At 45.3% G+C, this 15063-nt stretch overlaps 1 protein-coding gene across 2 annotated transcripts; it reads left to right on the plus strand.

Moving 5' to 3' along the window:
• Nucleotides 1-4541: 4541 nt before the first annotated feature.
• On the plus strand, nucleotides 4542-15063 carry ODC1 (ornithine decarboxylase 1). 2 transcript variants are annotated; one of them, XM_017818143.1, is made up of 11 exons: nucleotides 4542-4710; nucleotides 7690-7835; nucleotides 8002-8175; nucleotides 8344-8516; nucleotides 8796-8930; nucleotides 9086-9167; nucleotides 9500-9583; nucleotides 10836-10998; nucleotides 11086-11198; nucleotides 11483-11697; nucleotides 14585-15063. In XM_017818143.1, exons 2-11 carry the CDS (start codon nucleotides 7734-7736, stop codon nucleotides 14724-14726), a joined length of 1383 nt encoding a protein of 460 aa, XP_017673632.1. In that variant the 5' UTR covers nucleotides 4542-4710; nucleotides 7690-7733; the 3' UTR covers nucleotides 14727-15063. The 2 variants fall into 2 exon arrangements, with proteins under 2 accessions (XP_017673632.1, XP_017673631.1); XM_017818142.1 differs by having other exon boundaries at nucleotides 4594-4710; nucleotides 7687-7835.

The following is a 15063-nucleotide window of genomic DNA, read 5'->3' on the forward strand; positions in this document are numbered from 1 at the left end:
GAACACATATTACTCAGAAGACAAACTTTGTGGGCAAACATCAGTATGGGCAACATGCACACATAAAATCCTACAGGGCTGGGCTCTGCTCACCAACATGTGCCCCGGGCTGCTGTTGTCCTCTATCTCCTCACACCATTCAGTGGACTTCCCACCAGCAACTGCAACTTTGTTGGAGCAGTCTGTAATCTCACTGTGTTTGCACAACACCTGAAGATCTGATCTGTGGGAGAGATTTTACAATTGAAATCTGCAAAGTGTTAATTCCTGCAAATTGTGGTATATTTCAGGTCTGGGTGTTGCTCTCCTTGTCACACCTCATTCTCCTTTCTGAGTGGCAATTGCAGCCTGTGCCAGACAAGACGCATACAGGGGTCAGATCCAGCACCAACACTGTCAGTGGTTGTCATTTGATGTGACACTCAATATATCTACAAGCATGAACTGCTTCCTCTCCCAAAACAGCTCAAACTTTCAGGTTGCCTCTGGAGTAAATCAAGGTCTTGCCCAGGGTTGGCTCAGAAGCTGGCTGTTAGTTGTGTAAACAGTAATGCCCCTTGGTCCCAGCAATGTCTTCACTGTGGTAGAAGACAGTCCTTCACATGAGAGAGAGATGCAGTCTCCAGGCAGAGCACAGCAGTGCTGTGCTAGCAGGACCAGCCATTGCTTCCCCACTTGCTGGCTGTACACACAGAATCAGTCTGTCACTTCCATGGCTCCCTTTCCCACATTGATGCCACAGAACAGGCTGACCTCTGCTTTTAAAGCTAATGCTCAAGAGCTTGCAAGAGCTCTTCTCACCCTTCTTGACTCAAAGAATTTTGAAATTGTCTTCGTTGAGAGCAAAATGAGAAGTCTACTAAAATACAAAGCTTTTAAAAACTCTGCTATACCATCATACAGTGCCTACAGAATCCATGTATTACCCATAACAATGCTAGAGCCAAATATTATCTGGCTCACCTCTGGTGGGTGCTGAGCTCATATAGAGGATGATGGTGCTCAAACACTTTGATGTATCAAGTATATTTAACAGTATGCATATGAGAGCACTGACTTTTTCAAGTTCTTTTTTTTTATATCTCAAATCTGTAACTAAGAAGGATTGTAAAAGCCTCAGACACAAAAATCGTGCTGTAATGTCAGAGTTATGTGCTTCACCTCATGGCATGTGAGGTTTTGAACTTGTTTTGAAGATACTGGGACTACTAAGCCTAAAAAAGGCAATTCAGAAAGCAGATCCATAAGCATTTCTGCAGTTGAGCTGCAAAGCAAAGCTTTCCAGTCGCTTCACAAGAATTTTGGTCGCTTCATTTCCATTAGTTTAGCCACTGGAGTTATTTTAGTTCATTGCTCTGACTCAAAAGCATGCAACATCCCATTTGCAGCACTGAGTAGCAAGAAACTGCATTCAAACACCTCGAAAATGTGTAATAAAAGATGATAAAAATGTATCCTGGAAACGTATCATTTTTTCTAATGGTCTTTGTTGGATGATGGGGACAATTGGCAACTTTTTTTTTCCTGTGCAGTGGTCAACAAACTGAAAGGGAACAAGCAGCTGCTGCCCCAGGAGAGCTGGAGGTACCCCCACAAGATTCTCCCATGCACATATCCTGCATCCCACTGCCCACAGAGGATCTCCACCTTGCACAGGCCCACAGCTCAGCACACCCCTATTTGGATTTTACTCTCTATAATGCTGGGTAAATCACTGAATCTTCCTCTGAGTCACTTTTTCATCTATAAAGTGGAGGTACTATTTGCTAACCACTGTGAGCTGTCATGAGGCTTCATTTCTTAAGAAGTGCCAAGTCTCTGAATAGACTCAGGGGAAAGGAAAGCAGATGAGAAATGCAGGGCATTACCTTGAGGTTTCTTTCATCTGCCATGATGGTGATGGTCAGGGAGCTCATTCTTCTCCCATTGGGCAGCTCTTGTCACCTGGCCAAAGCTGAAGGAGCCTGGGGTTTGGCTCCAGCTCCTCCCAAATTCAGGGGTCCACAAGAGACAGGAGACCCATCATTCAGCAGGACCAGGGACCAACCATCAGGTTGCTGCTGCTGCAAGATGTAGGAGACACTGACAGCTGTGGGGCAGCCTCCCCATCCCCTGTTCCTCCACAGCAGTGAGGGCCCTGCTTGGAGAGAAAGCAAGGAGGGGAAACATCAGGAAGATGTGGTCACAGTCTCCTGCCAACAAATGCTTTTCCAGTGCCCTCTTCTGGAAAACATTTTTGGCCCAAGCAATTTTTTCAGGAAAGATAGTTTGAGACTGGTGGTGACTTGTGAGGAGTTGCAGGAGTATTCTCTGGCTCTTCACACACAGGATCTGCTCTGCTCCTAACACTGGGGGACCTGTGCAGCTCCTCATGCCCTTCAGAGTAGCTTGGCCAGACACCCAGGGCACTAGCCAGAAAACAGGCAGCAAAGGACATGCCTCCTACCCACTGGCCACTGCCCTCCAACCCCAGCCAGAGGGTAGAAAGCGAAGAGGGAACAACATATGGTACCAGGGAAGTGGTGGAGTGCTGGGACCAGGTGATGGCCATCATCCCTATATGGACCACAGCCCTTGCTTTTCTGCCAGCTCAGTGAGCATCTGGCTCCTGCAGTGGTTGCACAGCCCTTCACTTCCCTTTCGGGCTGATTTTCCAACACCTAAATTACATCTGCTGCCCATGGAGCCAAATCTAGGGGTTTGTGAGCCCCATTATTTGCCCTGTTAACTGGCAGGGGAGGTGGTGTGAAATTGGTCTGTTTTTTTGACGAGTTACTTCAGCACAGACAATGCTTGTGCAGGGACAGCAATAGCTGTTGAGAGCAGGTAGTGTCCTGAGGACCAGCTGATGTGGGTTCTGCACACTGAGACAGTTTTCCCTAGTGCCTGCTTGCTATTTAAAAAACTTTCTGTAATTCATGTGTGGATGTGTGGCCACATACACACCAAATATATGCTTTTAAAAAATATTTTAGGAGGTTTTGTTCTGTCTTCCATTAAATTTAACCACAACCAGCAGCTCTGTCCCCTGGCAATTCTTTTGACTGTGTCCCCACTTGCCTTTTGTTTATTATCTGCTTGATCTTAGTGTTTTCCTTTATTTTAATTCTTCAAGGGATTCTTGTATAGCCCCCTGCCACACCCCCCTTCCCCCAATCCAGCTCCAGCATCTGAAGTGTGTGGGGTGGACAAGGACATCCCATTGATCTGCTTCTGCCTGAAATACAGGGGGTTTTCCAGTTGAGCTCCGGGGGAGAGGTGGGAGGATAGGACCTCTGAGGCTGGTGAGCACAGCCTTTTTGGTACTTTCACAAGAGCATCTCGCACTCCATGGCAGCCAGCATTTCCCATTGCTTTTCCCTATGCAGGACTGAGGGTTTTCCCCACGTCGCAGTGCTCACCCACCAGCTCTGCAGAAGGGCAAGGGCTAGCTAGATGTCTCTGCCATTAAAATAGCCACCGGTGACTTGGAGATAGGGAGCAGGAGCACCCTGAGCTCTGTCCTGCAGTGTGGGCTGCAGAAAGGTTCCCTGCCTCACTTATAAATGCCCTAGGGACGGCAGGGTGTAAAAATCCCCTTTTCAGCATGGCAAGGGCAGCCCCATCCTTCAGAGCTCCCACGACAGGGCAGGGACTTAGTCCACAGGGGGTTGCTCCCACCGTGGGATAAAGCTCGAACTTCTTAAAGAGAGGGGAAGAGCGGCCGAAAGTGCCTGTCCCAGCAAGGGCAGACAGCGCGATCATTCCAGGGCTAAACCAGAAACGGGTTAAAAGGATCATGGAACTTAACACTCGTTTACAACTTCCACCAAAGCGCATTTTAAAAACAAACCAGCAATACAAAGTAACTTTACAATGGAAATAGCTCTCAGCGTCAGAGCAAAAGCAGAGGTGAAAAAAAAGAATTGGTCAGTGTTAAGGGAAGTGTTTTGGATAACAACCTCGTTGTGCAGGGATGGAGGCAGGGGCAGCACCGCTGCGGGCAGCAGCCAGTGCCGACAGGGCTGCGAGAGCCGCACAAACAGGATGGCTCTGAGGGCGGCAAACGCTTGCAGAGTGCCACCCCCCCGACAGTCCGGGTGTGACACTCGGGGTCCCCTGATTCAGCGGTGCCTTCCTCCAGCATCTGCTAAAAACATCGCTTGCGGCCGCTTTTTCACGCTAAGGCAGCGGTACCGAGCCGGGGGTACCGAGCCAGGGGCGGGGGCGGCGCCAGCCGTGCACCTGCTGGCGGCGGGCAGGGCTGGGGGGGTCGCGCACATCACTCCGCAGGTGGATCCCACACTGGGCGGCCCCACGGGAACATGGGACGCGGGGGCCGGGCCCGGGGGGAGCACCGCAGAGCTCCGACACCCTCACGGCACAACAGGGCCCGGGCGGGGCGGGCGGCGCCCTGCGCATGTTCGGCCACACGTCACAATAGCGGCGGTGGGAGCGCGCCCGGTCCCAGCCGATCGCGGCTGGTTTGAGCTGGTGCGTTGCCACAGCGACGCCGCTGCGCTATAAATAAGAGCGCGGCGACCGTGGCGAAGCTTTGTCAGCTGCGGCGCCCCGCTCGCCCCTGTCGGCCCCGCTCCTCCTCAGCCGGCCCGGCGCTCCCGCCCGGCTCCGCGCACCGCGCCCGGCTCGCAGGAGGAGCAGGAGGCGGCTCGGAGCGAGGGGATCTGCCGCCGCCGAGGCTTGACAGCAGCTCTGCCAGCGCTGCCCGAGGTGAGGCGGGCGGCAGGATGTGCGGGGCTGTGCCGGGAGCGAAGTGGGCGCCGGGATGTGCGGGGCTGTGTCGGGAGTGGGCAACGGGATGTGCGGGGCTGTGCCGGGAGCGGAGCGAGCGGAGGAAGCGGCCGGCGCAGAGCCACGTGTCTGCGGGGTCGCTGCCAAAGCGGCGCGGCCCGGGCCGGGCGCCGGCGCTGCCGCCGGGCACGGGGAATCCCCAGGGCCGCCGGGAGGCTCCGGGCGGCTGCGAACGGGCCAGGCGAGCTCGCCCGCTCGCCTGGAGAGTGTTGGCGGCGCGTCCCCAGAGCGGGGGAAGGGACGGCCCCGCCGTGGCCGGCGGGCTGTTTCCGGGGTGGGGAGAGGCAGGTGCGTGGCAGGAACAGGGCTTGGGGCGCCTGGGCTCGCCCTTGGGCCGGGCGGCGCCGGGGCGCTGCCCCCCCGCACGCTCGGCGGGACCCAGCCTGGGGCGGGAGGGAATCATGGAATGGTTTGGGTTGGAAGGGGACCTGGAGGATCATCCAGTTCCAGCCCCATTGCCGTGGGCAGGGACACCTTCAAGTAGACCAGGCTGCTCAGAGCCTCATCCAACCTGACCTTTAACCCCTTCAGGGATGGGGAGGGAGAGAGCCCTTCTCCCACGGGGCGCTGATCCCCCCGGGGTCTCGGGTAGGGGCCCAATCGCGGCGTGAGGTGGGTGTGCTGTGATGAAGGTGCTCCCCGGGGCAGAGAAATCGCAGTGTGAGGCTGGGGCAGCCCCAGCCCGGACGGGTGCCGGCTCCGCGCAGGGACCATATGGCTGCGCAGGGAGAAGGACCGTCAGTGAGCCCCTTCCGTGCCTGCAGCGGTCTGCAGGGTCGGGAGCACTTCGGGCACCTTTTCTAGACGCAGCTTGGCTATTTGAGTACGGAGCCTGCACGCATGACTCAGCTCTGTCTAAATACAGCTGCTGAATAAGGGAACGTTCTGGAGAACAAATTCTAAATGAGCACAAATTGCCTTTCTTCTGGGGAGCTGCAGACACTTTGCACGCAGTCCAAATAGAAATGTACTTTGGGAGGCTACAATTTGCACCTACATGATCATGTTCTGCCTATATTCTGTGTAATTACACTGTAGTTAAAATTGTGCAATGAGGTGGAGATGGAAAGCTTGCAAGAACTTCTTAACAAAATCTGCTGTGGCCAGTAAAAGTAATTTCCCTTTTAGATGTTAATAGGAAAAGTGCTGTTCATACAGTTCTTTGCAGAGGGGAAATTAAACTAAGTTCATCCTGATGGTGTTCACTTCTCTTAACCACAACTAGAAGTCCCTGAACTCCTTTCTGCGAAGCTGCAAGTCCTATATGATGTATCTTCTCCTTAGTAACAAGCACCTTCCTGAGAAGTGTTTAATTTGCTCTTTCTTAGGGTCCCAGAGAGGCTTTTAAGAGAAGACTTTAATCCAGCTTGTGGGAGAATTATCACTGCACGTGAATGAGAGCGGGGGGGAATGAGGCTCAATGGATTGTTGGATTTATTAGAGTCAAAGCTTAATCTAGCTTGAATCTTAAATCTGATTTATCTCTAAGTGAGAAATGATCAAAAGATGCAAAGGAATTCTTGACACTGGCAGTTCAGGTGCCATATGTTTCTGAAGGTTGAAATGATTGCTCATCTTTCAAAGTTATCACTAAATAAAATTCAATGAATTTTCTTATACACAGTGTATGGAGTGAATGATTCTGTAGGTCTTAGAACCTTGTTAGTTTGTAACAGCTAAAAAATGTTATTTTTCAATTGATTTATAGCCAGACTTTTTGCAAATAGAGTGAATAGTGATGTAACTAAAGATTAGTGAATAGTTCAGAGTTTGCATAATTTTCAGTCAAAATCTGTATAACTGGTTTGAGTGTAAAAAATGCTGAGGGAAGGAAGAGGATTGGATCCCGTTACATGAAACCATATCTTCCCTATGAGTCACTTGCAATGCCGAGATCTTTAAAAGGTAGCACACACGCTGCTTAACAGCTTAATGGAGTAGGCTGTCATTCTCTATTTGGGCTACCCAGTAAAAGAATGGCACATACACTTTGCCACGGACTTACTTCATAGGTCGTGGATGGCAGAGGAATGTGCTTTTGCTCTTTAGTTCTGGTTCTCAAGGGACTTTCTGCTTGGGAGGTAGATTTCTGTTAGCAATGAAGGTTTGTAATGGACTGCTGTAAAATCCTGTTCTAAAGTGCTAATTGGGATCACTGTTAAGACTTTGTCTGCAGGTCAGAGTTAGGAACCAGTCTCCTAGTGTGTATCTGCCACTCTTGACAGCTGAGATTTTCATGGAGCTTGGAGGTCACGAGTAGAACAGGGAAGCTCTAACCACCAACAGAGTAACTTCAGGGAAAACCCATATCTCATGTCTGCTTTATGCACAGTCTGAACTGTAGTGAGAATCCAAATATTTACCTGGCTTGGACCTAATGAGAGTTGTTACTACTCAGAAGTCAGTAACATTCTGGGATTCTCTGTGTAGAAACAAGTAAACTCTTTCTCCCCAAACTGGCAAGCTAAAATAGTGCTAAGAGTTGTTCAAAAAAAGTGGTACATAGACACTAGCCATAGTATTGATGTGGGGGTGAAGAAAAAGACAGAAGCTTCCAGGGAGCTAGACTAATAATATCTGACAGTATTTGTTTGATTGCTTTTTTCTTTGAATGTGTTGAGTACATCAAACAGTTGCTGAACAGAGAAGAACTTGCCTTCCAGCTAGAAAGAGTATTTTGGCATGCCTCCTTGGTTCTGATTACATCTGTTCTGTCAATTATGCAAGTTTCCAATCTATGCAGCTATTAGTGATAACTGTAGGAATTGTATAATTGTAAATGATAGGAGCACAATGTAGTGGTCATATAATGTCTATATGAATCCAAGTGAAGTAGTGAATGTAAACCATATGAATTTAAATGAAGTAACTAATGTTGGGTGGTTTTTTTCTCAGCAGGTCATACTTAAATCCTTTCACGTAAATCTGAAATCTTGGAAATCATGAGTAACTTCAACAAAGAAGAATTTGAGTTGACCTTCCTTGATGAAGGCTTTACTGCCAAGGACATCCTTGATCAAAAGATAAATGAAGTGTCATCTTCTGTAAGTATGATGGGAAAACCACTACATTTCATGATGCTACAAACTTATAAACTAATGGAACAAATTGTCTTTGCAAATGATCTGCAAGGCAGCCTTCTCAAGTGCTGACCTCTAGGCTTGTCCTGTTATCTGTTGTTTGTAACGTTGAGATGTGTGTTTGCTCTAGGATGATAAAGATGCCTTTTATGTTGCTGACCTCGGGGATATTGTGAAGAAGCACATGCGATGGCATAAGGCCCTTCCTCGGGTAACCCCCTTCTATGCCGTAAAATGTAACGACAGCAAAGCTGTTGTGAAGACACTTGCTGTGCTTGGTGCAGGATTTGATTGCGCCAGTAAGGTAAGATCTTGACTATGTTCTGATCTGTGATGTTAGTATATGTTCAGCTTTATAAGATGTGCTTATATAAGATTAAGCATAACCAGGTGATGCCGCTTTTATTGTTCTAATTACTTTATTAATCCATCTAGAAATATGTTTTACAAGTATAATCTCTTCTTTCTTCAGACGGAAATACAGCTGGTACAGAGCATTGGTGTACCATCTGAGAGAATAATATATGCAAATCCCTGCAAACAAGTATCTCAAATCAAACATGCTGCCAGCAGTGGTGTGCAGATGATGACATTTGATAGTGAAGTAGAACTAATGAAAGTTGCAAGGGCCCATCCAAAAGCCAAGTAAGTCACGCTAACTGTTCTATAATTCTTCCTTGGGTTCCCAAGTTACAGAAACATCTGCTGTTACCTGAAACTTGTTCTTTGTTAGATAAGATAGGCTGCAAAATTATGAGAAAATAAACATACTTCTAACCAGTGAGATCTAATCCTGTATAGCTTATTGGCACATTAGGCAGGGAAGCTTGTATCTTTAAGCTCAGTCTCACGCTGAGGTCATAGCTGCCTGATAATGATGTCTGTTCTACTGAAACTTAACTCCTCATTTTTTCCTATTTCTAGGTTAGTCTTGCGCATTACAACTGATGACTCCAAAGCAGTTTGTCGTCTGAGCGTTAAATTTGGAGCTACATTGAAGACTAGCAGGCTTCTTCTGGAACGTGCAAAAGAACTTGAGCTTGCTATTATTGGAGTTAGGTGAGTTGATAATGTCAAAATAGTCATATTAAATAAGTTTTCTTTAAATAGTCTACCTAAGGACAGAGATGCCTTTGCATGTGGTGACATGAGTTTATACAAGGCTTCTTGACTAATTTGCCAAGTAGCAACTGATATTTTGTATCTTTTCACAGTTTCCATGTTGGAAGTGGATGTACAGACCCAGAGACCTTTGTTCAAGCCATTTCTGATGCCCGCTGTGTGTTTGATATGGGAGTAAGTCTAATTCTGCTTTCTCTGGAACTACTGATCAACTGTTGTGGCAAAAGTTAATCAAGTGTGAATGTGTTACGGGGTTAAAAAAGCTGACTAAGTCACTGATTTCATGTTGGAATTTTTGAGGGCTTGATGGCTTACTTTGACCAATTTGGCAAAACTCATCTACAGATGCACTAAAATTGGCAGCTCCTACTGAAGTGACTGTTACTTGAATATGATGAGTTATCTCTGTTCCAAATATTAATGAAATGACTTCACATTACCTTTTAAGCTAAAATGATAAATTAACAACTGATTTCTTGACCATGTTGCCAATAATCTCATTTTAGGCTGAACTTGGCTTCAATATGTATCTACTTGATATTGGTGGTGGCTTCCCTGGCTCTGAAGATGTCAAGCTTAAATTTGAAGAGGTATAGCATTTCTAAAAACATTCTCAGGTTGTGGAGTCTTTTTGAATGTTGGTCTGGATTAAACAAAATCTTGTTTTTTCTGTTTGTATGCAGGCACATTTGCAAGAATGTATCTGCTTGGTCAGAAATGTAATTTAGAGGAAAAGAGGAATTAATCTGAAAACTAAAAATTAGATGAACTCATTAGATACTTAGCTAAATGACTGCATAAACATGCAGAGATCTCAAACTTGGAAAGCAGGGTTTAATTGCAGGCTTAATTCTTACTGGCATAAACTTCTTCAAGTTGATACTGTACTTCAAACTGTCTGGATTGGCACTGCTCCCAAATAGGGTGAAAAGGTAGTCCTGAACCCACACTGCCCTTATGGGTTGCAGCAAATTAGATCAGTGTCTGATTTGATTTAGAACTAACTTTTGGATAATTTTTAAATTGATCTCCAGTGTTCTTCAGTCTGCTTTCATACAAAAATAGTTCTGCTTTCAGAAGAACAAGGGGCCTGGATATTTATAGGACTTCCACTTTAAAGCAGTGTTGTCACAGCACCTGCCCCTCTAACCTAAGGCAGTGTTAAATGTTGTTACATATTAACACAAGGAGGCAGTAAGTTATACAAAATGAGTTTTCTGCTAATACTGTGGGCTAACATTGTTGCACTTGTGATACTTCATAATGAAGACTGGCTTCTCATAGTGCAGTATTGCCATTAAGTGCAAATGATATTGTCTTTGGGCTCCATGGCAATATACAGCCATGCTGCCATTGGAGGCAGCTTAATGGTAACTTTAGAACTTGGAAATAACTGTTGGTGAAGGCAACTGAATTTCAAATCCTGTGAGATGACTTCTTTAGGATGCAGTAAGATGGGGGATATTGCATAACTAGGAGAACTACAAGGGGACTAGAAATCAAATTTTGAAGAGTGAGAACTTGCAGGGCATTAATGTTGGTTTAATGAGTCTAGGAATGGTGATTTTCTTTAGACTCAAACATGAGGTGTTTTGTCACTTAAATATTAAGCTGCAATTGATGTTTGCCTTTGTTGCTTTGTGTAAATTTAATCACAAACAAGACTTTGAATGGGAAAATAAAGCAAAAGTAATCACTAGAGATTATAACAGGTGTTAATAGATGCTACATGTTTGACCAGTACATCATCGTGTACTTAAGAGTCTGACTTCATTTCAAGCTTCTAAAATAGCAGCTGAGTAACTGCTGAAATTCTAATATTGGCATCTAATTCTTCCCTAGATAACAAGTGTAATCAACCCAGCACTGGATAAATACTTCCCTTCAGATTCTGGAATAAATATTATTGCAGAGCCAGGAAGATACTATGTTGCATCAGCATTCACGCTGGCAGTCAACATCATTGCAAAGAAAATTGTATTAAAGGAGCAAACAGGTTCTGATGGTATGTAAATCTAGACCTAGTCTTAGTTCTAGCCGACTATGTGTTTCTGCCCAAGCATTCTCCTAATGGTGTCTCAACTTCTTTCAGATGAAGATGATGGAAATGACAAAACTCTTATGTACTATGTGAATGATGGAGTCTATGGTTCATTCAACTGCATCTTGTATGATCATGCACATGTTAAACCAGTTCTGCAAAAGGTATGCCTATTCAGAAGTACCACATACTAACTGTGTATCATGGATGTAGGAGAATCCTTGTCACAGCAGTCACTTCTCAGTTCACTGCTCCCTTCATGTTGCCAGAGTTTGGTATTTAACTTATGAAGCATGCAGTAGCATTAATTCAAAACCGAGGGTGAAGAAGGATTTGCAAACAGCTCTTCCTCCTCCTCTCTACAAGATGGAATATTATACTAATCATGATACTACTTCTGGAAGCTCTGTTTTGATAGTCAAATAATTATACTCCACTTTTCCTTCAGCGGCCTAAGCCAGATGACAGCTGCTACTCCTGCAGCATATGGGGACCAACCTGTGATGGCTTAGATCGTATTGTTGAGCGTTTCAATATGCCAGAGTTGCAAGTTGGTGACTGGATCCTGTTTGAAAACATGGGTGCCTATACTGTTGCAGCAGCTTCTACTTTCAATGGATTCCAGAGACCAACAATACACTATGTGATGTCAAGACCTGCATGGTTAGTAACTTAAGTATCTTGATCCATCAGTGCTTTTGATACAGATGACTGTAGTGAGTAGTCCATGTCAGCTGGCTACCCGTCAACAAGCAGAGCCATAGTTTTGGTGCCATGGCTCTCTGGTGCCAAAACCTGCTGGTGTGGAAGAAGGCAGTGCCTTTGAAGGTTTTTGCTGTGTGCTTAGAACGATGCTGACGCTGTTAATTTACTCTTTTCTCTGATGTACACCCTTCCAGGAGAGGTGCTTTTAAAGGGGTAATGTTAGAAGTTTTCATTAATTTGGGCTTCTGTCTAGTGTTTTCACTTTGGCACAACATACAGAATCATTATGAATTCTTTACAGTTAGCTTCTGTGACCAGTCGATCACAGTTCTAATAATATATTGTCTTGATAAGTTGGTAGCTTGCTAAATCCTGACTGCAGGACACTTAACAGTGCTGCTTCACAGTATGATCTGTCTGTTTATTTGAGAGCTATTCCTTGGTTTAGGTTGAGCTCTGGCTCATTGCTCAGTGCAGTGCTAGATCTCCACAGGAAGTTACTAAACAGGTAACCAAAGAAAGCAGGAACACCTCTTAAGTGCAGGGATACTGTGCAACTGCACCTTAAACAGTAGTTTAAAGTAACCTGGGTGCTCCTCTGTGCAAGACAAGATAATGGATTGCACCTTCTATAAAAGCAGGGTTTCCTGTAAGAGGAAGCCCTTACCTCTGTATTGACATCTGCCTACTACACTGGCAGAGAGCATTTGGGCAGCAGTGTTACCCTAAAGCATTATTAGCTCTGCTGTTGGGTTACTTTCAAATTTATTGAAAGTCCTTAAGTTCAGGGGAATTCCTGCCATGAAAATAAGAGGAAGCTTTCTCCATTCTTTTACTAGCCTTGCCTCTATAAGCAAGGCTAGTAAAAGAAAGCACTATTGTTGCTTTCCCTTAGTGAAATCTCCTGTCAATTGAAGCATTTTTTAAACCAAATGAAGCTTTTAGATTTCCTATAAGACTCCAGAATTGAACTAAAAATTGCTCTGCAGGGGAATAATTAGCTTTTTCTCTGTAGCATTAGGTTTCTGTTAAAATTTAATACTTGGTTTGAGGCATGCTGAGCTTAACTGTGCAGACATAACTGTCATCCAAGGCCACAGCCCTCTTTCAGCTCAATGTCACTGCCTGTGTTTTCTCTTTTGGCAAGAGAATTCTGTGATATAAGCTGGCCCTTAACTGAGGGGGATGCGTCAATGAGATTATGGTGCAGATCTTTCTAGGCCAGGTGAAAGTCTTTCGGCGTGTAATCTAATGTTATAGAGGTGTACAACTAAATTTGTGGCTAGAAACTGAAGGATAAAGGACAAGATGATTACATATGTTTAAGTAAAAGCTCGTAGTACATGAAGAGCCAGGTAGTAGCACAACTCTTTGCCATGCATATCTAAAATAACTAGAACTATAAGATGACACCAAGCTGAGAGGTGCTTTTGACACACCTGAAGGTTGGGATACTATCCAGAGGGACCTAGACAGGCTCGAGAACCGGGTGCATGAGAACCTCATGCAGTCTAATGAGACCAAGTGCAAGGTGCTGCTCCTGGGTTGGGACAACCCCCAGTGTCAGTCCAGGCTGGGGGATGAATAGATTGAGAGCAGCCCTGTCAAGAAGGACCTGGGGATGCTGGTGGATGAGAGGCTGGACGTGAGTCTGCAATGTGGACTTGCAGCCTAGAAAGCCAAATGTGTCCTGGGCTGGATCAGAAGCAGTGTGGGCAGCAGATCGAGGGAGGGGATTCTGTCCCTCTGCTCTGGTGAGACCCCACCTGGAGTGCTGCATCCAGATCTGGGGTCTCCAGCACAGGAAGGACATGGACCTGTTGGAACGAGTCCAGAGGAGGGTCACCAAGTTCATTAGAGGGATGGAGCACCTCTCCTGTGAGGAAAGACTGAGAGAATTGGAATTCTTCAGCCTGGAAAAGAGAAGGCTTAAGGGTGACCTAATTGTGGCCTTCCAGTACCTGTAGGGAACTTACAGGAAAAATGGGACAAGGCTATTTACAGGAGCATGTAGTGACAGGACAAGGGGGAATGGCTTCAAACTGAAAAAGAGTAGGTTTAGATTAGATATTAGGAAAAAATTCTTTACTGTGAAGGTGGTGAGGCACTGGAGCAGGTTGCCCAGGGAAGTTGTGGATGCCCCATCCCTGGAGGTATTCAAGGCCAGGTTGGATGGTGCTCTGAGCAACCTGGTCTAATTGAAGGTGTCCCTGCCCGTGGCAGTGAGTTGGAACTAGATCTTCAAGGTCCTCTTCCAACCCAGACCATTCTATGAATCTATGAGCTAAGTCCAAAAACTCAGTCAATTGAGGTTCTTCTGATGTTGTCTTTTAGTACAAAACCCATCTGTGTATGGAAGGAGTTGAAAAGTTCTCACTGGTCAGCTCGTTTACATTCCTAGTCTGACATCCATACTTCTACATGATTCAAGTTACCTAGAGTTGTGAGGGTGTGGGATAAGAGATAGTCAAGTTGTCAGGGATTTTCAGGACAGAAATTTTGAACTATTGAGAACTAAGTCAGTAAAATTGCATAGAATGAGGTATACAGATGTAGCTGCAGGTATATAGATGCATCTTTTCAGATCTAAATCCTACACAGAAGTGGTGAAACCAGCTTGGTATTGACATTTAACCTAAAGCCTAGGCAGCCACAAGTGACCTGCATGGATTCTGCTTTTATTATTTTTATTTTTCCCCCTATGGTAATAATGTCTGAATTGTAGGTGATGAATAAAAAGTTGATTTCATACTCCCTGACAGTAAAAAAAAAAGTACCTTGCTTACTATTTTAGGCAGATTAAAGTGAAACACTTTTTGACTTTCTCTTCTTTTTTTCTTTCTAGGCAACTAATGCAGCAGATCAAGGAGCAAGGGTTCCTAGCTGAAGTGGAGGAGCAGGATGTTGCTAGTCTGCCACTCTCTTGTGCCTGGGAAAGCGGAATTGAATATCCAGCAACTTGTGCTTCAGCTAGTATTAATGTATAGGTAATATTTAGTAATTAACTGCAAGGTTAGTCATTGAATTTAGGGCATTTGGGGGACCATTAACTTAATTCTTGCTAGGATTTTTAAGTGGTTTTTTTAAAGTTTAGGTTTGGCATAAATGCAACAAAAAATAACTAGGAGATGGGTCACAATTATCTGTGTTCCTATGGAAACTATTTGAATATTGTTTTATATGGATTTTTATTCACTTTTCATGTATGCTACTAAAGACTGACCCTCAACTGTCAAACAAGTATTTGTAGCTTGTGTATGGCAGAATGGGCTAAGCTTAGTGCTTTGTGACCTACCTGTTTTAAAATAAAGTATATTGAAATAA

Source organism: Lepidothrix coronata, unplaced genomic scaffold (genome assembly GCF_001604755.1).
Source record: "Lepidothrix coronata isolate B3197 unplaced genomic scaffold, Lepidothrix_coronata-1.0 Scaffold65, whole genome shotgun sequence".
NCBI lineage: Eukaryota > Metazoa > Chordata > Aves > Passeriformes > Pipridae > Lepidothrix > Lepidothrix coronata.